Raw genomic sequence first — 23679 nt, 5'->3', positions numbered from 1 at the left:
GGGGGGGGGGGGGGGGGTCCATTGGTTTAAAATGACCTGCTTATTATCAATTTTAATTATTATAAATTTAGGATAAAAAGAAGGGGCCTGTAAAATGTACCCCTATAGTCCATGAAATATTAAAATGTCTTGTGTTTTGCAGAACCATACGGTAACACATATTATTTCTGACTTATTAATAACACATATAATCATAATTATTATCTATGTATTGATTGTAACTAATGCAACCATATGACACAAGTCCTAACCTCGTTGTTGTAGCAGTTTAATCATCATGCTCCATTTTGAATTTCATCACCTTCTGTGATTTTTAATCATGCTGCTTATTTGCAAAAATCACATATGTAATTGCTAAGTATTTCCCACCAGTAGTATAACCCTCTACCAACCTGTAATATGGCCTGAGTGGGGAGAATACATCTAAACTAAACTCCACTTCTTGGTTAAATTAAACTCTACATGGTAGTCATTTTAAGACAAACAACAATCAGATGCTTGTAGAGAATTTCACACCAAAAAAAATCCCAATCTCTCTCTGTACCTGTCACCTGTTTAATCTCCAAAACTGCATTACAAATAAATAAAAATAAAGTATATTTTAAATGCTGCACTTCTAATGGCTTCATTTCCTGCTTGTAAGAGATCAACATATTAGTTAATTGCATGTGAAAGTAAAGTTGCAGAGCTGCGTCTCACTCACACTGACAGAGGGATCCCTTGCTGGGACCCCGCCACCTCCACCACATTCAAGCCGACGAGGATCCAGAGCAGAAGGAGGCTGCTGCTGCACATGTGCGAGAACAGGATCCTCCAGTCCGCCAGCATCTTCAGCTCTGCTTATAAAGTATCTGTACAGTAAAAAAAAATCCCGTCCCTGTACCGTGCTGTTCTGCAGGACCCTGGTACACCGTCTCCAGTCGAGGTACTGCCGGCACGTAGCCTACTGTATTTGATTAGAGAGAGAGAGAGAGAGAGAGAGAGAGCGAGAGAGAGAGAGAGAGAGAGAGAGAGAGAGAGAGAGAGAGAGAGAGCGAGAGAGAGAGAGAGAGAGAGAGAGAGAGCGCGAGAGAGAGCGACTCACCCTCCAGCATCCATACTCTGCTAGTTCTGCCTTTCCCTAAAAAGGGACCCCCCCCCCAGTCGGCTTACTGCTGCAGGATCTTTTATCCCTGGAAGCGTGTCGTATGCATGTTTGCAACGAAGCCCGAAAATCTTGAGGAGGTGAAATCGACAGGATCTGCTTCCTGTAGACGAGGGGGGGGGGGTTCCTCTATTCAGTTTCCAGCTGAGAAGAGAAGCATGGACAGGTGTTACCGGCCACAGAGCGACAGACAGTATTGAAATGCATCTGCAAAATGCTGAAAAATCTAATACTGAACTTGGGTTGTGCTTCGGTCTGCGACACTTCTCTCATGTCGACTGTTCAGAAGTTGTTGCATTTAACGCTGACGCTGCATCATACTGTACACGCTTGGTGTACTGTATTTTCTCCAATCTCCACGTTGCACACACAAAATGCTGCGAAAGCGTGTGTGTTTTTTTATTTTATTATAAATGCTCTGACAGTTGCCTATGTAGTGCATGCCATAATGGATTATTTAGAAATTGAATGTTGAAATAAAAAGCACAGAATAAGGGGAGATTCCTGACATAAAATGGCTCTGTGGGCGATAATGAGACTGCAGATGTTTGATGAATTCTTCCGCACTGCCAGCAGCACTGTAAAAGAAAAAAAGATGTGCACACTGAGTTCAGCTGGATACTTGCATTTCAAATAATTTATTTCAGTAAAAGTAGCAATACTACACCAAAGTGTGTCAGCTAAAATGTGCAACTTTTTGGTAAATGACTTACAGTATAAGACCATCAAATAAGCATCACGAGATCTAATGATATTTGCATTAATTGGCATGGGTCCCTTAAATATTTATTTGTAAAAAAGTGAAAACAGATCATTGTTTTGGAAGTATCAGCAGGTTTCCTTTTGAGCTACAATATGACACAATGTTCAGATAAAATGGGCCAGCTGTTCAGTTGAAATGGGGTAATATAAAAATAATTAAACACATTATTATATTTTAATTCCAACAGTAAATTGACAGCAACTATTGTCTTTGGTGTGCCATAATAACAACACCCTAAATACATTTCACGCCATAAAAGTTGAACAAATATTTAATGGAAAAATGCATTTATTTATCAATGAACTAATCATTTATGTAATTATTTGTGTGTGTGTGTGTGTGTGTGTGTGTGTGTGTGTGTGTGTGTGTGTGTGTGTGTGTGTGTTAGGACATCTTTGACAAACAAAGCATTAGCATCTCCTCTAGGTCTTAACATCTCATCTAGTCAGGTCTTGTTAGTCTTGTTCTGCATTCCCTTCAAACACAGTATTTGCAGATGTAACCATCTTCATCAAGGATGTCATTGTCCTCTCCACAGCTCTCCTGGCACCATGAGTCCCCTGAAGTCTTTGGTTCATATCACCATGCACTCTCTGGCACGCTGTGCAGGGGTATTTGCTGTTCTTGTTTGTTTTGGTAATATAATGTATGTGGTCTATGTTTGTTTAATAGTAGATGGGGGGCTTTGACCTTGTTCTGAGGCTCCTTTCCCGTTTGAAAATGGGTATTGGTCTTGTGCGGACCTCTAAAGAAGACCAGGAAGTTGAGGGTTGTTCATCTTCTTTCAGCTGCGCCAGAATGAGTTTTGAAATGGGGGGAGGCATCCAGCTTTGGAAGATGTAATAGACTAGTAAACTCTTTCTCAACAACTTTCTTTTAATCTCAGCCTAGCATATCGTTGTACACCTAAATTATGTTAAGAAATGCATTCCCCCTTCTCATCAGGGTACTTACAGAAAAAATGTTAGCAGCTCTTCTTTTTTTTGCACAATGTACCGGATGTGGTGCGGAAAAGAGAAGTTTGGGGTTCCCTACTGGAGCTGCTGCCCCCGCGACCCGACCCCGGATAAACGGTAGACGATGGATGGATGGATGGATGGACAATGGTCCGCCATCAAGCATTGAGCATGCAACATTTTGAGGTGTTCAACGCTCTGCTGGGAAATGCTTCACGCGTGTTCTTACATTAGACATGAAGGACTAAGTGGTACCAACTCTAAAGGAGCGTCCTGGGCCCTGGCTCCTGTCCTGATTCTTTACATCCAACATGTCTACTGACATACAAATAGACAGCACCATAGCAGAGCAACGTTTAGTCCTCTGGGCTTATTTTCCAATGTACGAAGTGTGCATATCACAAGCTAATAATAAAAACACTAGTAAAAGTAGTAAAAGCAGGTTGTTAAGCCATATCTCTGTGATTGTAGATCGGATGCAGTTCTTCAGACGAAGGGGGTTTGAGAACTTGAGAATCTCAAGCTCAGCTGTGGCATTGGAAAAAGAGACACCTTTCTAAAAACACTTGCATCTCCTGCTGCTGTCAGAACATCAACAAGGGGGACAAGGGTCACCCTATTCTGGTGCCATTGGTTTGAGGTGTCTTTCTCACGAGTGAAGACATAGAAAAAGGTATTCTCCATATTCTGCTGAGATGTGTTGATCAGCAGTTCTTCAGAGACCACAGCCTCACTGAAGGTCAAGATTGGTGTCTCCTCTACCATGGGCAGCTCAGTTGCTTTGGAAGCCCTCTCTGTCCCGATAGTTGATTTGTACACAACATCAGGGATTATGTTCTTGACAACAGGGAACATCCCTGTGCGCCTGAATACAGCCTGGACAATTAAACTGTCACAGTCTTCTGCCAGGCCTAGTGGAACAGAGAAGAACAACTGGGCCTTAAAGATGACCTATGTGTGACTAAATGTTCCCGCTGCATTGAAGGCTCAAAGGACTGTCGTGGTCTCTCCTTTCTCCCCAACAGTTAGTTCAACACAGGGCTTCCCTTCCTTCCAAACCGCACACGTTGCAGGCCAGACTCAACGCAAAGATGTGATAGAACATCTTTGATTTCAAGTTCCTCCTGCAGGTCTTCATACTGTTGAGATCACTTTCCTACCATCTCAGCCCTGCTGCTCTTGCTGCTGAAAGAGCCTCTGGTTTCTCAATGCTGAGGTCTGGACTCCGTTTCAAAACAAATTGAAAGCAGTAATACCCAGCAGTGCCTTTTACTTCAGAGAAGCCTTTGATATTATTGGCCTTTGCATAATTAAATACAATTCCCTGGACATATCTTTTGGTAAGGGATAAACAGGAGCTTGATAAGACTGACCCGTTCTTCCTCTGGCAGGTAATCCTCCCAGGTGCATAACCGGAGCCCACAACTAATACGCCTTTGTAAAGTGATCTTTGGAATGTCCCATGCTATAAAGTGAACATTTGGTGCCTGCTCTCTCTCAACTCTCTCCTATACTCAATAATGGCAGCCCTCATTCTGTCCTTCCTCTAATGGTTGTATTGACATCTCCTTTCCTTTCCCTGTCTTTATCTCTTCTCTCTTCTCTCTCTTTTCCCCATCTCTGCCTCTCCCCCTGCCATATCGTCTGCAACACATAAGAAACAAAGATTATTAAGATTTTGCATGGATACATATCTAGACCTATGAACCTGTTTTGCACTCTCAACTTCTGTATAACGTCTGTGTGTGTGTGAGTGTGTGTGTGTGTGTGTGTGTGTGTGTGTGTGTATGTGTGTGTGTGTGTGTGAGGCCTATTTTAGCTGAGAATTGTGGCCCTTCTGGTGAAGGAACTACTCCACGCGCATGAAGTATGAAGTTTCGGTCAGTGCGCCACATTCATCAGTGCTTTCTGCATAAAATAAGACCAGAAGATGTTCCCATAGTCATCTCTAAACGCTGATTAGGAAGCGATAATGATGTCAAGGCAGCAGGCGGGTTGATGCACCACCTCCACCCCTCCACCACCACAGGAACCGTGTTTCGACTTGAAGCTTTTATTAGTTCAGTAATTGCATCGTACATCAAAGTTGTGAGGAGCCTGTACTGTCTGGGACGTGCCGATAAGGTGCCTGCATGTTGGATGACGGACAGTATCATCCAGTCCCTCTCACAACACCGCCTCCCTGACTGCTTTAATTAACTATCGACGGCAAATAAAAGCAGTTCTCTGTCACAATACCGAGGAAAGTCCTGTAGTTGTATTTGTCTGGTTGAGTCCTGCTGAAGTGTCCTTGAGCAAAGATTATGTGACCGGCTTCTGGGTCGTTGCACCAGTCTCACCACTATCCTTTACGCAAGAGGATACAAATGTCATGACCTCCACCCGCACAGTGCCTGTATGCATTTTTGGTTTGATGGTGTATCTTTCAATCTGCAATGTGTGCAATATGTTTTTGCTTTGTGCATTTGAATGGGTTCCAGCCGCTTCCAACACAGTTTTAATTATCTTAATGATACTTATAAGACTGATAAAATACATTGCTTTGAATAATAAGTTGTGCCTATGCTAGTACTAGCTAGTTTATTTATCTCTATTAATGTTTGTCCAAGACTCAACATCAAGAAATGTCTTAAAACCCCAAATTATATTTGGTATTTAAGTCCAAACTATATTTTTAGAAAACCAGATATTATATACTATATTTTCTACTGAGTTGTTATTTTAACAAATTACCTATAAAATGTCACATTTTATCAACAGGACCTTCTAGCTTTGAAATCATGTTACATATATAACTTCTCCAAACCATTCATAAGGATTGATTGAGACTTACTTTTGGGAAAAGGTCTATCTTTGAGTAAAATTGAAAACACAGGGATGAAAAAGGTATTTTTCATGTCAGTGAACTATTTGATTGTAATTGTGTAAAAGTGTAATTACACATTTTGAAAATGATACATTTAACACTGAATTCATAGTGAACTTATTGATTATATGGTAAATATTACACACATACATGTAAATCAACAAATAAAGTGATACAAGTGTGTAATTGTATGATCAAATCTTTAGAAAAGAATATTAATGATAATATTGTAATAATGAAGAAAGAAACTAATAATTTGATATTTGTGGAGTTTATTCATCCCTTTTCTATTTTTAAAATGTTCTTAATTATCCAACATATTTTTTAAATGTAAATTCATTATGTTGTGAGTACATGTCTGAAATGTTTGTAGGTCTTCAAGAAAGAAAAGTAAACACAGATACACTTTCTGAACAGCCTTCTCATGTCAAACTCTGCACAAACATCCTTCTGCACAGCGAAGCTCAAACATCACAGTGAAGTAACAACAAGCAAAACACATTTTAGAGTGGAGGGGGAGTTTCAAGGAGTAATTTACAGTGTTTTGTTTTATGTTATGGGTTTCACTGCCCACATTATGTACTGAAATAGAGTTTAGGGACCTATTAAATCAAGTATCACGCCTCTCACGCCTTTAGGTGCTTCAAGTTGCTGGATTTGGTTTCGCAGTGCAGCATCTTCTTCGGTATGTTCTAACGACACATTTAAAGCTTTTACATAAGGAAAAAACAATCTAGGTTTAAGCTTAACTTACAAGCTTTCTTTTGTGGATTTCAACCACACAGCACAGACTTCATAAGAGAGTCGAGTTTGCTCAGTTTTCATGGAGATGGTTTTGTTATCTGGTATCATTTAATCCACAGCACTTTGAGGAGTTCTTGTCAAGGTTGGCTCGCTGTAAGTTCATACTCACAAAACTGCAAAAGCAACTTAGTGGACCTTTAGGATTTAAAGTCAAACTGCCAGACTCACATTTCATGAACATGTAGTTTTTAGTACACAGACAAAGAATAAAACAAAGTGCTTCTGTTGTATGTCTTTTCAATTGATTCAAAATGAAAGTTATTGTTGTAGACTAACATCTTTATAACCGGAGCCAGACTGCTGTCTCAACTCAAACCGTTGTAATCTCTTTCTTGACTTGATTGCATATAACCCTCTTAGAAGGTGAAACATTGGACACCTGTTGTCATGTTCACTCCAGGGGCTTACCCCTCCAGGGACTTACTTCACCTTGTGCCCTCAGCAGCCGGGGGCTAATTCATGTCAGACCAAATGCAACTCTCGACTTATTCTCATCCGGTGAGCTTTGACTGCACAAAGATTACATCTCTCATCAGTGAACTATATGTTGTTAACTCATGTACAGACACATTATCATATTTAAGTATCTCTGAAGCTTTAATGCCTTGATATTCAACATTAATCCGACTCTTGTCTGTTAGACATTTATTTATAGCACATCACATTGATCCTGACACTCCATTGTGTACGGAAATAAGAGCTTAACCAGTTACTTCACCACTTTGTGAATACCGCCTGGGTTAAATGGGATCTCACTGCAGGGACATGGAGTTATTCTGGAACCGACTTGCAGAAAATATTGTCATATGTAGAACATAAATTTAAAGGGACCAATCACATTTGGAGTTAAATCTCAGCTAATGTTTTCATTCATATGCAGATGTATATATATAACACTGCAGGGGATGGACAACATAACCAAAACACCTCACATTAAACATATACATATACAAACACATATAATCATCCATCGTCAACTAAAATAATGTGCAGTACATCAGGATGACGTTTTTAAGCCCCAAGGTCAGATAAAAGTTTGTTCTTTAAGATGTAAGATGAAGTAAATCTTTCCCGTACATATATTCATCCACACAAACAAAAAACATCAAGTTGTCACTAAACAAACTCGGTCAAATCGGTCTGTAGTGGAAATAGATTTGATTTCCAGGAGAGTTTTACATGCTTTAAAAACAAAACAAAAGAATCCATCTCCACCGCCCTCATTGGAGGAAAGATATCTTTACTCTTTATAACTATGATGGTTTTAAAATTCTCTTTTCCTCGTCTAGCTACTCCAATCCTAAAGATAAGAATCAAAATATTTAAAATGTTCCAGTAATAGTGAAGAACATACTGGCACGTACGTTCAAGTATGTCAATATTGAATATTAATCAGTTTAATAGTCCCATCTAGCTGCATGTCTTAAACATGAAACATGACTTTGATTATTCAATTATTCTATTTGTCCACGTTCGGGTTGAAAATATATATATTTTTACATTACTTTATTACCTTATTACACGTTTCACATGCTCTCATCCGACTCTGACTTGCTTTAGGTTGGAGGCTTGTCCACAATGTATCAATCCTCACTGCTACCAAGAAGAGAGACCACATAACTACACAATCCCTTTTTAATGTTGGCAACACGCTTACCTGTTTATTTTCATTTGTGTTAATGTATTTAAATGGTTTATGTAAAGCACTGTGGTCAACATACGTATATTGTTCTTACATGTGCTCCTGTAAATACATTGACCTCACTTGATGCTTATTGAACTTTCTGTGACCCCTGGTTTGTATAAGGATACAAGAGAGAGAGAGAGAGAGAGAGAGAGAGAGAGAGAGAGAGAGAGAGAGAGAGAGAGAGAGAGAGAGAGAGAGAGAGAGAGAAGGAGAGAGAGACAGAGAGAAGACCCGAGGAGAGAGAGAGCTAAGATAGGAGAGATAGAGAGAGAGCAACACCGTGAGAGAGAGCTAGCTAGCGATGTCTCTTCTATACTTATCTCTTATCTAGCCTCGCTCTCTCCCTACACTCGTGCGAGAGCTCCTCGCTCCCCCCCTCTCTTCTCTCTCTCTCCTCTCTCTCTCCTACTCCCTCTCCTCTCTCTATCCCCCCTCTCCTCTCTCCACCGAACACCACCAACCACTCCCCCGCTACCCCCCCGCCCACCCCCTTCACGAGGGATAGAGACACCATAGGCTTCGCGAGACCGAACACCAATACAAAAAAACAAAACCCAAGAGAGATAGAAGACTGAAAAGATAGAAAACCAGAGAGATAAAAGACCGAAGAGACAAAGAGAGAGAGGAGAGACACACCAAGAGAGAGAGAGCGAGAGAGAGAGAGAGAGAGAGAGAGAGCAGAGAAACCAAGAGAGAGAGAGAGAGAGGAGAGAGAGAGAGAGAGAGAGAGACAGAACGAGAAAGAGAAAGAGAGGACAGCGAGACAGACAGGACAGACAGCGAGACCAATTTCAGACAGGACAGACAGACAGCGAGACAGACATACAGACAGACAGACAGACAGACAGACAGACAGACAGACAGCGAGACAGACAGACAGCGAGCCAGACATACATACAGACAGACAGACAGGACAGACAGACAGCGAGACAAGCAGACAGACAGACAGACAGACAGACAGACAGACAGCGAGACAGACAGACAGCGAGACAGACATACAGACAGACAGACAGACAGACAGCGAGACAGACAGACAGCGAGACAGACATACAGACAGACATACAGAAAGACAGACAGACAGACAGACTGAGAGTGAAAAAGATTCATATTTAAAGTAGTTACTACATTTTGTCGTGACACACCTCACACACATTTCTTTTTTTGCACTTGCTTAGTTGACTGATCCTGGTTAGAAGCACTGTGGAGACGTCCTGTTTAAATACCTTTACAATCAAGCAAAGGGTTAGGGAATCGAGGATCATCATTTGGAGGAATTACTCTTTGTTAAATCCAGATCTGGAGGACTTATGCTTAGACTGGCCATCTTATCCCAGCTGTCACACTCTAGGAGTGACACTTTGTTCATGTAGAAGCTCTGGGACAAGAAGAAACTACCTGACCACATTTTTCTAAAAAGCTTTGCATCCATGCAGCCATTAGTTTTTTCCCCAAATGCTTCCTCCTACATTGGCCGACATGGGGAACCCCCTCTGTCACGCACTGGCTTCATCATTCTCGCCATCATTATGGCCATTTTCACCGTTCCGGCCATCATACTCAACGCTACAGTGATCATCGTGTCACTCCTGCACAAGCAGCTGAGGCAGCCGCTCAACTACGCTCTGATGAACATGGCTGTGGCTGACCTGGGAACAGCTATGACCGGAGGGGTGCTGTCTGTGGTCAACAACGCTCAGGGGTACTTCTCCCTGGGAAGAACAGGATGTGTGATGGAGGGCTTTGCAGTGTCCTTCTTTGGTGAGTGAAAGAGGAGCACAGCATAGGTTAAAACTGCTCATATTATTACAGACTTATAGTGCAACATGCATATCCTTTCAATATTTAATAGGATGACACATTTCATCACTGTGTTTACATCTTTTTAATTTAATAATATTCATCACATTTTCTTTCCTTCTTTTCCTTCTTCTCCTTCTTCTCGTCTCCCTGTGACTTTGCTTTTTGCTCACTTCTCCACAGGCATCACATCTTTGTGCACAGTCGCTCTGATCGCAGTGGAGAGGATGTTTGTTGTGTGTAAGCCGTTGGGGCAAATAACCTTTCAGAAAAAGCATGCCTTCGGAGGTATTGCCATATCCTGGCTGTGGTCCCTCAGTTGGAACTTACCTCCCCTGTTTGGCTGGGGCAGGTATGAGCTAGAGGGCGTCGGGACAGTCTTGTGCACCAGACTGGCACAACCGAGAGCCTTCGAACGTCTCCTATATCCTGGCTTACTTTGCAGTGTGCTTTGCAGTTCCCTTTTTCATTATCTTGGCATCCTACACAAAGTTAATGTGGACATTACACCAGGTTAGCATTTATACATTTGGTGGAAAGTAACTAAGTACATTCACTCAAGTACTCTAATACTTACTACTACTGAGGTACACTACTATTTCCATATTCCCATACTACACTTATTATTATACTTTTTTTACTACATTTTAGAAATAAGATTTGACATTAAAATACATTTGCTAGGGTTATCAAATATAATGTTACAGATTAAACCAGTGACTCCCAACCTTACAAAAGTGTTGTGGCCCCTCAATGTGTCCATAACCTTTATTTTCTTTTTCTTTGCTCATCTCACAACTCCTCAGGTTTATCTTGTGACCCTTTACTAAACGTGAGCCCACCTTGACCAGCTACAACAGTGAAATAGTGCTTATTTGTTGCATCAGTAAGAGCAATCTATAATAATAAAAATATATTATATTTGTATTTAATCACATGGGCCTTTTTTCTGCAGAATGAGTATTTTTATTTTTATATTAAAATTTCTATACAAATGTGTACTTTTACTAAAGTACACATTTGAATGCAGAATTTGACTTATAATGTTTTTTACATTGTTGTTTTGGTAATTTTACTGCTTTTACTAATTTTAAGTAGAGGAGTATTTCATAGTGTGCATAGTGACATGACGCAGGGCTCATAATCGAACCTGAGACTTTGCATTCTTGTGGCACGCAGCCACAGGCCAACGGATCCCTAACTATTTTAAACAATATTCTGCCACAGGTATCAAAGATGGACTATTTGGAAGGTGGTGCAGTAGCTAAAGGAGAGATGAAGGTGGCGTCCATGGTGGTTATGATGGTCCTCACATTTCTCATCAGTTGGTTGCCATATGCCGGCTTGGCCATGCTGGTGGTCAACAACCCTGATGTGGTGATTTCCCCGCTGGTAGCCACAGTGCCTGTTTACCTGGCCAAGAGCAGCACTGCGTACAATCCTATCATCTATATCTTCCTCAACAAACAGGTAAGGTGACGCCATGTACAGATAAGGATTTCATTTTGCCAAATGTGATGAACAAAGTAAAGGAAATTAACCTTGCTGTGAATCAGCTCTGAAATACTTCCTGTCAGCACCATCTAGTGGTAATGATGACAGTGTAACTTGTTTAAGGGTATTGGGGTTAAGACGTAACTACATTTTAATGTAACAATAACATGTTTTATTGTAGATATTATCACTCTATAGGTACATTTAAAATATTCCATGTATACGAATCATGATTTGTATGCCTACCCTTAGTAGTGCATTTAAAAGAAACATAATTTCTTTATTCAAATTGTTTTTCAAGACTATAGAAAAACTAAGAGTGTATACATTAATGTATTACAAAAACTTATTAATTGTATAATTTTACTTACATTTTTTATACTTGCATATAACATAAATAAATGTATAACACACCACAATGCAATTGTAAGCAGATATAAGCACATTTTAAGTTTTTTCTTTAATACATGGTATTGGCATGGTCAACAGTTAAAACTTCTCCTATAATGCCATATTTGACATTATTACAACGTTGTTACAACTTCATTAACCCTTTCATGCATAGAGGTCACTACAGTGGACAGCTATTCAAAAGCTGTTTTCTTGTATGTGCAGGGTTTTGATGGTATAGTTGCACATCAGCCACTAAAGTGAACACTATTGCATCATCCCGTACACTGCTACTCAGTGGCAAGCTGCTGTAAGTGCAAGATACATTTCTCAAAACCAAGATGGCAGACAGACAGCCAGAAACTTCCAGTCGCTCATCAATACCTTGCCAATCCTTCTATGGAAAGAGACCCCTGCAGTTTAAAAAATTGACATAAGTAACTAAGGAATCATATAATTCATAAATTGTCAAAGTATTGATTCTATATTTGGGAGGAAATTAAAATAATTAATCTGTCCACTAAAGTGGACGTCATGCATCACTGGCTATATTTACTACAATACTGCTTCTGTTGTTGTTGAAAATACTTAATCTGCAGGAATGTTTTGGCAGTAATTCCATTTATTTATGTTATTAGAATGCAATTTTAAGTTTTTGCATTTCTTTATATTTTGTGTGCAGTGTGTGGCTTTGTGCCCTGCATGCTTTGCCAATTATCGTAGAAGATATTCTTCTCTAATGAAGGATCTTGTTATTAGTGCCACACTCCCCTCAGTTCTTAAGAGTTCACTGTGAGGATCTTTTGATTAGTGTCCTACTACCCTCAGTTCTTAAAAGTTCAATATACACTGACCAAAAATATAAACGCAACACTTTTGTTTTTGCTCCCATTTTTCACGAGCTGAAATCAAAGATCTAAGACTTTTTCTATGAACACAAAAGGCCTATTTCTCTCAAACATTGTTCACACAATTTGTATAATCTGTGTTAGTGAGCACGTCTCCTTCGCTGAGATAATCCATCCACCTCACAGGTGTGGCACATCAAGATGCTGATTAGACAGCAGGATTACTGCACAGGTGTGGGGGGGTCAGAAAACCAGTCAGTATCTGGTGTGACCACCATAGAGAGAAATGAACATTGAATTCACGGGCAACAGCTCTGCCAATTGCACGCTCCCTCAAACCCTGCGACATCTGTGGCTTTGTGCTGTGTGATGAAACTGCACATGTTAGAGTGAACTTTTATTGTGACCACATTTTTTAAATCATTGTTCATTTGGTAATATATTTTACAGTATTGTTGAATAATGTTATATAGTATAAATGATATGACTTGGATGCAGTTTGTATGCACAATAATGCAACACAATTGTTTGTTAATACGATAAAAAGAGAAAGTATGTCTTGGATGAACTTTTGACGCTCTGACTTATTTCAATTTCTATAGTTTCGTAAATACGCAGTGCCCTTCCTGCTGTGTGGGAAAGAGCCCTCGGTGGATGATGAGGTGTCAGAGATGACGACTATAGAGCCTACAACCAACAAAGTGTCTCCCGCCTAAATGTTGACACACCTTCACCCACCCAGTAAATTGATTTTGGGCTGAAATGTGTAGAATTCAGTTTACACATCCTTTGTTTTTCATCTGCTACACATCAGTGAAACTACGACTACAGTGTTTGAATGTTTGTGTTTTTTAAACTGGGATTTTATAGTAGATATGAAGATTTGTTTTTAATGTCAAAGCGAATGACTTAGTAGTGATGAAAACAGTGCAGAATACAAATAAATGAGAACAGTAATTCAGCATAAGTTTATTCAATGATGATCAATAGAAAATAAAATATCAGTATCGATTCAAATAAAGTCAAGGCCAAAAGAAAATGAAAAATACAAAAAAATGTATTGATAAAAAACCTAGAAGGTTATAGTAAAGCATTTGCTACTAAGAGAACTGATGTTTACTGAATAAAAACATTAAGGAGCAAATATCAAGACTTTCAAGTAGAGAACATTACCATGGGTCTTTCCATACTTTTGTACATATTTTACATTATCTTCTATTTTAATACAGCTTTCAGAACATTAATAGTTGTAATAGTAATTATAATCATAACAATATGAAGAAAACTAATAGAAACGTTCAAATCAATATGTGTTTCTCTGTAAACTGGTACTTTACCATTGTATTTTTTTCCCTACCTGCGAACAGAGAAACAGTGCACCTTGAAAATATTTTTTAAATACTCTTTCATTCCCAGCATTGTAAGGTGAGGTGTAAATGACAAATATAGATTCCACTAAACCATACACACAGTCACAAAAAGTACAAAATTGTCTCACCTTAATACACAAATCTGTTTAGAAAAAGGAGAAACAAAAGCACTATACAGTTACTTGTGCAAAGACAAACAGCTATGTGCTAATATTTAAATACCATTGGTATAGACCGAACCAAATCATTATTTTCTTTTTTCAGGAATCCCTGACATGAGGTAAAAGTAAGTTCTTTTCATCTTTAGTTTAACACAACTTTTAAAAGTGTTTACAAAATAATGCATATCTTCAGTTCATCAGTACTGTAATTGCTACGAATAGTACAATGTGCCTGTTATGTGCATTGGTCCTTTTATATGACAGTCATCAACAAAAGGACTAGAACACATTTTTTTTTTACTCACAAACAATTCAAAGAGCCCTTTCAATGTGCACACAAAATGGAAAACCTACATTGTCATGACAGTATTCGGTTGAATTAGAGTACAGTACGCACTCGCCTACAAATCAAACACTCATGAACGACACATTAACCCTAAATATCCTAGGTGGTAATCCAAACTCTCAATGGTAATGCCTGAAAAAGCCCACTTCAGTTCATTTAGTCCAGTATCCGCATTGTAATAGATAAATAAATGACAATTGATAAAAACTAAAATATATTTTGTCGTCTTGTGTTCCAACTTGTGGGCTTCAGTTGCTCCTTTTTTTTTTTGCATCCAGCGTGAGTTTTCCCTCCTAGTCTCATTAATAAATATGATTAGGAGAAAAACACAAAGTCCAGGTTCAATCCTACCTAATGGCTTTCAAAGACTCCACTGGGACACTGACAGACAGGTAAATAGAGACAATGATATGTTGTCACCGTTGCCTAACGAGGTATACTGTATGCAGGAACCAGGCAGGCTGAGAGAGAAAGGGGCGGGGGGTTAGTATTGCTTAGCCTCTCTCCAGCATCCTGACACCAGGACACCCTCTGTCCTTCCACCTACAACACATGTTGGACTGTTTCTGACCTTTGGATGTGTGCGTGAGCCTCCTGCCACCACAGGCTGCGAGGCCTCACGCACTACATGAAGGCTAAGATGTGATTGCCAAGATTCAGTACAAAGGTTGAATGGAATTACACCATCCACTAAGAGTATGTCATGGAAAATCCCAGCACAAGCTATGAGAAATATTTATTTATCCCTGTTATAACCATCTATCATTTTTCGTTCTTTCAGCAGCAAAAAGGCATTTCAGTAGGGGCTGACGAAACCAAACTAAAAAAGCAGCATTGTTAATGCACTATGCATTTTAAATTCTTGTGCATGCCCTGCACAAAATATGCAAACAAATGTGTTCATCACATCTGTATAAAATTTCAGCGCTGGATCCTAAAAATGCTCCTTTAAAGGGGGCTTAACCTTATGCAACTGGTGTTGGTTTAATGAAGTAACATGTGTACTCCTAAGCTAAGAAATCAAAGCTATTTGCATATCTTGTGCAGTAGTGTTGTCACACAAGCAGAACTTCTTAAAAATGCTGTTTTCATAGCAAAAAAAAGGGTGCATGTTAGCAAAACAAAAGGCAAATAAATAATTTTGCTTTTATAGCATAACAGGAGTCACAAGGGTCCATATTGCTGATCTTTTAAATGATACATAATTACAAAATATAGAATATCTCTTTACAAAGTTTCTTTTGTTATATAATACAATTTACAGCATATCAACTATGAAATATTAATCAGGATATTCTAAAATTTTAAAACAACCTGCCTGCTAGTGCATTTATCACAAATGCTTTTGTTGCTTCAAAAGTATATATCTCAAGTTGAATGATGCTATAAGGAGGACAGTTAGTTCCTGCATAATCTGGTTCAACTCTACTGGTGATCTTTACTTTTTTGACTCAGCTGTAGCGATCATTAAACGGTCTTGCTCTAAAACAACAAAGGGATCAAGTCATACTAACGAATACGGGGGTGGGGGGGGGGGGGATATGCCTTTCTATGCTTGCATTGAAAACTTGCATGATATGCCAACCCTTAATAAAGTGACCGAGGTAATGACACCGTACATCTGATTGTCATCACCCTTAAAGACCCGCCCTAGAGAGTATCTCACACCTTTGCCAATTGGTCCATCTTTCACTGGCATCAATGTCCTTATCTCTGATAGGCTGCAGGCTGAACCTGTATGTCACCTCCAGCTCAAGGCCTTTGACAGTCCCTTCTTGCTCAGCAGGAATCTGGCTCTTTGTTGTGACCTCCGTTGCCGGAAGGTGGAGAACAATTAAATGAACAGGACTAATGTGTCTCTCTTCTATATGCCTTTTCTCTCCAATGTAAAAGGCACTTCTTTTGGTCAGAGCCAACAGATGCATTTCTTTTTTTAATTTCCACTGATTGTAGTCTGACAAGGTTCTAAGTTGCAGATTGCCAGTGCTATAAAGTCGTGATGCAGATCATCTCGTCTGCCAGGTCCTCCTCATAAGGAGCTCTGGGTTCTGTCTCTGGCTCCTCGTCGCTGTAGCTGGCTGCAGTGTCCTGCAGTTCATAGTCCCTTGGAGTCAGAAGGGGGAACACGTTAACCCCATTGGCGCTCGGGGCCATCCCTCCGTTCAGCAGGTGGCTGGCTGCACTCTCCATCTCATCTATTGTCATCTCACACGCATCTGCTATCTCGTGCTTTGTGGCAGCGACAAACTTGGGATCCTTGGCATATCTCCCAAGCCCTTCTGATATCAAAACCTGCTCGAAAGAATAAATAAAAAATATGTTACTTGGGATTTCTGCAATCTTGTTTTTACTTATCTTGCTTGTCACATTTTGATGCGACATCAGCATAAATCTAACAAATTCTCAATAGCTGCAACCACGTACATGCATGTATACACTCGTTAATGCATTACTACACACACAACCTCACAAACACTTGACCTCCACGCCATATTTCAGCCTCCTAGGGCAAAAACTGTGGCCGCCATGGTATGGGTACATCTTTATGAACCAACCGACTGACAGACCGACCTGTAGAGCAGCTGGTCGCAGCTAGAAATGTGCGTGGGAGATCAAATGATATGGTCACACACTCCTCTCCTCACATCCCGACCAACCCTCAAACTCACCGCTTCCACAAGACTGGTGGCGCTGCCTCTCTTCTGGTGGTACTGGTTGTGGTACTCAGGTGGCACCTGCAAGTGGACAGGTGAGTACGTCCTCTGGGAGAACTCGGGGTCGTCTGTGTACCAGGAGCTCTTGCGCACGGACACTTGGCTGCTAGCAGCGCTCTCCCTGTGTTGGTGGTCCACTCGGATGAGAGGGGTGTAGTACGGTGACTGGTCTTTACTCGCCGGTGTGGCAGGGGGCGTGGCCCAGGAGCGGGTGGAGCGGGTTGGGGAGAGGCGGTGGGCTCTGCTGGAGTCCAGGCCTGCTACAGCCATAACCTGATGGGTCAGGAGAGACACATGATACAAACTGCTACTGCTACTCCAGGAGGATGTGTTCACAATTTACCTTGCTTCTACAAATAAACATAGTATGTTTTATATCATTTAATTTATAGACTAAGGGAAATAATAAATTCCAAGTCCAAAATGTGACAGTGTTCAAAACAATGTGAGCAAACAGTACACGTGAGGGAGACAGGTGCCTGTGTTACCTGGTGCTGCATAAGGTGCAGTGGTAGAGCAGTACGCTGATGTGGAAGCTCGTCCTGGCTACCTTGTCTGCGCAGACACTCAAAGTTGAAGGATGGCCTCCTGTGACCTGAACGAGTCAGGAGTGGACTAGTGAGTGACCTCATGCAGGAAGCTTTGACAGCATGCAAACACTCAATGAATAGGAAACTGGGTGAGTGTGCAAATCATACAGTGAATGTATCATTACAAGTGCATTTAACAAAGTGACCCTGTGATGACAAACAAATCTTGTTCTAATAGTTTGCCATCACTATCATTAAGTCATATTGTTCTCTGTATATTAATCTTGTGTTCTCTATAACATTGTGATATTTGAACATTAACATTTGAACATTCTTCCTGCACAGTATTTTATTGTTATCTGTTATGTTTGTGTATTTTTAAATTATGCAAATAAACTCAAACTTAATTAAAATGACATTTTATGTGTGTGTGTTACAGGTGATGCTGTGTGTGTTATAAGACGCACGTGTCAGCTCGAGGTTTACACTCTCTAACAATGTTTGGCTCATACATGGTGTCGGGAGCCAATGTTTGAATTTGTCATGACTCATATAATGTAGCGAGACACATTTGTCTTTTAGTTTATCTAAAATGTATTACTTAAACAAATTGTACGTCGGCATGCTGCAGGATACAAGAGGGCAAGATACCTTGAGGCGTGGCAGGAAGTAACCGTCTCTTTGGTGACCTCCGTGAATCGCGGTAAAGAGGCTGCTCGTCATCTTCATAGTAACTGTCAGGGTGATGGTAACCTTTGGGAGTCTCATACTCCGTGTCACTGTTCTGATACCTGTCCACATAGAGAATAAAGAGCAAGTTGGACGGCAAAGGTTTTGCACTCACAATCCCAAAACCCTTTCATTTGGATTAAGTTTCTGGTTCTTTATAGATCTTTATACATGTTTCCTGTTCTGAGCAGGGCACAACTCAATTCAATTTGATTCAATTGTATTTGCCACGTGTAATCATATAACTGCACATAGGTATAGGTAAATAATTCAGAAAGAATAATACCTCTCCCCTGACAGCATACTGTCATCTTCATAAAACTCCTCCCCGCTGTAATACTCCCCAGAGAAGCGATCTTCATCCAACTCCTCCTCCCTGCGGATGGTGGGGTGGTGTCCATCGACTCCATGCGACCTGGTGAGAGGTCAGGGCACAGGGATCAGAGCATGCAGGCTGCTGCTGTTCAGGGAAGTAACTAGAATATGGCCATGCACTGCCATGCAGACGCAAGCCTCCGGGAGGAAGCGATGCAAGTGACCACCCTTAATATTCAATATTAACCACAGCCAAACCAAGACAACAGGCAGAAGTTTCGAGCTGAAGAGCATCAATCTATCATCTACTCATCCCATCCACTTTGAGGTCCTTCGTTAGACTAATTAAAACACAGATCTCTTCTGGAGGGCATTAAGTGTGGGAGTTTTAGGGGATATGAGCATAAAACAGAACTAGCCCTGACTCACACACTTCCTTGTATTTCGAGCATGTGGGTCCTTCTTCAAAGCAAGCACGTCACTTTGTCACATGCATAAAGCCGAGTTGCTCTCAGCAATATGCTGGCCACTACCATTCATGTTAGTTTATACTTCAAAGCGTCACGACAGAGGCAGATGACAACCAGACAAATGACTGGCCAGCATATAGCACATAACACTGACTTAGCAAGGATGCAACCATTCCCCGATCCAAAATCAAGTCAAAATGAAACAAATAAAGATACAAATACAGTCCTTCTTTTGTTGTTGAGACAAGCCGCTGGAGCCAAACCTAGAAAAGCAACATACCTAACATAGGTCTCATAGTAGCGCCTTCTGTCCAAGAAAGCAGAGGGATGGTTGAGAGAAAGCATTTTGGTTAGGAAGGAGAAAGGGAGGAGAGAACACAGAGAAAAGGCAGAGAAAGCATGACATATATATATCATACAGTATATGAAACATATACAGCATTCTCATATATATGTATGAGGAGGAGAGGGCGTGATGGCGGATGTTGACTCAAGTGTTGGGTGACAATTCCAATTTCTATTCTCAAGATAAGAAACACACTGAAAAGCATTAATCTTTTGTAAAGTGGCAGCAATGAAATTGTCCCCCAAACTTATTGGTTACTAAAACAAAGCAGAATACTGTAGAAGCTGACTAAACACAGCGTGTGAAATCAGGAGATAAGTGCACTATTATCACTTATTAAATGAACTGTCAGCATGAGACTCTGCTTGTGATTCATTATGGAGTGAAGGGTTTACAGTACAATAAAGGTTTGTGCAAAGGGAAGGTTTGATAAGACGCTGAATTCTGCCTGTGGAAAAACAAAGTACTTTCAACAGATAATGTTCTTAGCAAGCACAAACTAAGATAGCTGCATGGCAGTGTCTCTGGTGGACAGTGGAACAAGATGGATTTCTGCAATAGGTTTTTTTTAATCTATCTATTGGATTTCCTTATTTGGCAAGTTAAGTAATAAGAACACACCACCAAACTAAATGAGACACAAGTTGCACAGATGTTTCAGCTGACAGATGTGACTCTACATCTATCGTTTGAACTATTTCTGCCGCAGATAAAAGGCTGATAATCTGTGTGTGGGTACCTTTGACCCTGGGGTGTCCGGGGCTTGTCGTACTCGTAGTAGGAGCTGCGAAGACCTGGGTAGCCATTGGGAGGTGCATGTTCATAGTAACGATGGTGTCCTCCGTTGGGCAGACTGGACACGTTGGCATTGTTGAGGTTGATGTTGGTGGATTTGGGCGACTTGCCGTAGGAGTTGTGGTGGCGGTTGTGATGGTGGTGGTGGTGGTGATGGTGGTTGGGGTGGGACATTGCGTTGGCTCGAGACAGGCGTCCCACCGGCTGCTCCATGTGGGCGTAGTGAGGCGGAGGCTGCACCTGCAGAGGTCGCTGTGTGGCGTTGGTCTGGTGGCCGTTGGATCGCCGATGACCGCCGTTCATGAGATGGTTACCGAAGAGTCCGCCATTACGCTGTGGAGGAACGCTCAAAGTAAAACCACCAGAGCTTCTACTTCTTACAAAGTAGCAGAGCAAATGAGCAATTGATGTTAAGTCTCAGGGCTGATTTTCTTTTCAGAAATTGTATGAGCAAAAAGAAGTTCAGAAGCTGGTTTCATGGCACATGACGTGAGAAAGAAAGGAATGCACTGTTTGCAGTTTGAAATTGAAATGAAGGAAAAACAAAGGAAGCCAAAATAAACCAAATGAACAAAAAGCTACATATTGTTGCAATATAAACTAGAGACAAGACATCTACTACATATTTAGCTGATTCATATTTCCTTTTAAAAATAGCTTTTTTATACGTACATTCCCAACAAGTAACTTTACAAGCACAATATTTACATATTGCCAAAAACATTCCTCCTGTCATGTAAAATTAAATCAGTTACCCTATAAATTTCCTCGTCTTCCTCTGGAATAAAGTCTACTAGCTCGTCATCTTGCAGATCACATGATATCGCTCGGCGAATTTCGGGCCCGATATCATGCAGCGTGCGAAGGCCAGCCTGTAACCATGACAATAAGAGGGCTAAACGCTACAGCGGGGACCTTCATCTTACAACTCACAGTAGGAAATCTGACATCATACAGTCACAACCACCACACATACTGGGCATACACACAGCTGTGCTGGAATACGCAACACCTGACATTAACAGTACTGACAGACTGTGAGAGATGAGAACACACAGACAGACAAATGTGCTCTCCCGAATGCAACCTGCTGTGAGGATTACTCTGCCGAAATGTCTTGTGTGGCGTCCAGCTGTGTTTTGTCTGCAGTGAGTGAAAATTACCTTTCTTCCTTTCCTTTACTCAGTAGGTGTACATAACCAAATTAGCACAATATACACAAAAATGTCATTATAAAGAAATTAAAAGTTGGTCATGTTTACCGTTTGACAGTGATATATGGGCATATATCGTAGCCATATATCATACATTATAAGGTAACAGAAATGGCGACAAGCTTGTGAATTTCATGAGTCGATAAGTGAATTGTGATGAAAACACATGAAGTGGTGGTTGGAGACGATGACACACGCTTAACATCAACATCTAGGATATTCAAAGACACAGAGACACGAATAACAAATTCACACATTGGAAACATAAATAAAACACAGTAACAGATTCATACTGTACACCAAGATCATGAACGTCCTGCTGGATCATAAACCATAACATTAGCACACTTAATGATATTTGAATGAAATGTTCAACAAAGACACATTTCACAGACCTGACACAACACAATTGCAATGCTCATAAATCCATGTTTTCACACTATTTCAAACAATCTCTCCTCTCTCTCTTAAATAATACACACACACAAACACGGTGGGACTCACCTGTAGGGCAATAGCTGTGTTGTTCTGCGACGGGTGAGCACCCACCAGGCCTTCCTCTTTACGTTTCTTGAATTTCCTAAAGTAGTCCTGTATCAGGAAGGTGGCATAGAACTTCCCCACGGTTACCTCATCATCTGAGTGAACAGACCACACAAATGCTTCCTGTGTCAGCAGGTCACTACACACAGCACCCTGGGAGAGAGAGGGAGACACTCTTCTCCTCTCTCTCGTCCATACTCTTAAAAAGTGTGGGTCCATCACCTATGGACTGCAGACAAGTGAGGCACTCTTTATATCCCAATTATATACATCCATCTTGATGGTGTATTTACTGTACCTCCATCTGCTCCACATGACATCCTTTGCTGTGTTTCAAAAAGAACAGAAAATCAAATATTTGCTACAAAACCTTCATTTTGTGTTTGTGTATTTCTAAATCTGAAAAGCTTTTAGGTGCTAAATAAAAACGAAAGAGATTCTACATTACAGGTATATTTGAATTTAAATGGTATGGATTTAATTGTGTCAATATGATCCATTAAGCTGTGAGTAATAACTGTTGTAACTTCTTCCTTAATGTTAAGCTACTGATGAAGAGGACAGAATGAGCAAAATCCATGTCAGATAGACTACAAATACACATACAGTATGATTATAAAATACTGAAACTCTTTAATTAGCAGTGTGTTGTTAGCAGTGAGATACAGGTTCCTTTAAGAACATTTATCTTAACCAACTGCCTTTCATTTTTGAGCCACTTCTTAAAAATGTGTTCACATTTCTTTATATTTTGTAGTAAGAGGCAGGAGAGTGTATGAACCAAATTGTTATATATTTTTTTAAATGTCAGAGAATGCCATTTAATTTACTACTTTAGCACATGCAAGCAAGCAGATCTACAGTATGCATCATACTGTACATGTCAGTATGTAAAATCACCTGTTTGTGCTCACGTATGCCTTTTTGTAATATGATGTGTGCTGGTCAGTGAACATTGTACTTAGAAGTGTGTGTTCGGGCACGTTCTGTCATCATGAATGTGTGTCCCATTTGGATTTTTATTTATTTGAAGAGTGTGTGAGAATCATTCTGAAGCAGGGGTCTGAATCACTTTGAACAAGCACGCTGGGGACAGAGATCGGAGAGAGAGGCAACACTAGTTCCATGCCACCACCCTAAAACAGAACTGCTTCAGAATATTCTGAAGTGCCTCACAGTTTTGGATACAGAGATATAAAAGTGTGAGAAGAATAAGCTGTGGAAGCTCAAGCGGTGAGAAAAGGACAGACATAAAGACAACTGAGTGAGACAGAGAAATTGAGAAAGGCGAGGGGGAGAGAGAGAGAGAGAGAGAGAGAGAGAGAGAGAGAGAGAGAGAGAGAGAGAGAGAGAGAGAGAGAGAGAGAGAGAGAGAGACAGATAAATATGAGAGATAT

At 40.5% G+C, this 23679-nt stretch overlaps 3 protein-coding genes across 3 annotated transcripts in view; 1 reads left to right on the top strand and 2 right to left on the bottom strand.

The window, feature by feature from the left end:
• Window positions 1-828, bottom strand: part of cacna2d3 (calcium channel, voltage dependent, alpha2/delta subunit 3) — a 31885-nt gene extending 31057 nt beyond the window's left edge. Inside the window, exon 1 of the mRNA XM_029431848.1 lies at window positions 704-828. Coding sequence (XP_029287708.1) covers window positions 704-828 — 125 coding nt within the window. The remainder of the gene's footprint in view (window positions 1-703) is intronic.
• Window positions 829-9647: 8819 nt separating this feature from the next.
• Window positions 9648-13465, top strand: LOC115008597 (parapinopsin-like). The gene is given in 5 exon segments (XM_029432289.1): window positions 9648-9978; window positions 10201-10394; window positions 10396-10530; window positions 11245-11487; window positions 13352-13465. Coding segments are annotated over 5 exon segments (1017 nt in total).
• Window positions 13466-13698: 233 nt separating this feature from the next.
• Window positions 13699-23679, bottom strand: part of cacna1da (calcium channel, voltage-dependent, L type, alpha 1D subunit, a) — a 53179-nt gene continuing 43198 nt past the window's right edge. Inside the window, 9 exon segments of the mRNA XM_029432706.1 lie at window positions 13699-16918; window positions 17296-17613; window positions 17829-17935; window positions 18522-18661; window positions 18886-19014; window positions 19665-19691; window positions 20470-20858; window positions 21281-21397; window positions 22244-22377. Coding sequence (XP_029288566.1) covers window positions 16613-16918; window positions 17296-17613; window positions 17829-17935; window positions 18522-18661; window positions 18886-19014; window positions 19665-19691; window positions 20470-20858; window positions 21281-21397; window positions 22244-22377 — 1667 coding nt within the window. The 3' untranslated portion in view covers window positions 13699-16612.

Source organism: Cottoperca gobio, chromosome 5, assembly GCF_900634415.1.
Source record: "Cottoperca gobio chromosome 5, fCotGob3.1, whole genome shotgun sequence".
Classification (NCBI taxonomy): domain Eukaryota; kingdom Metazoa; phylum Chordata; class Actinopteri; order Perciformes; family Bovichtidae; genus Cottoperca; species Cottoperca gobio.
The sequence above is the reverse complement of the archived record's forward strand: the minus strand, read 5'-3'. Positions and strand labels throughout refer to the sequence as shown.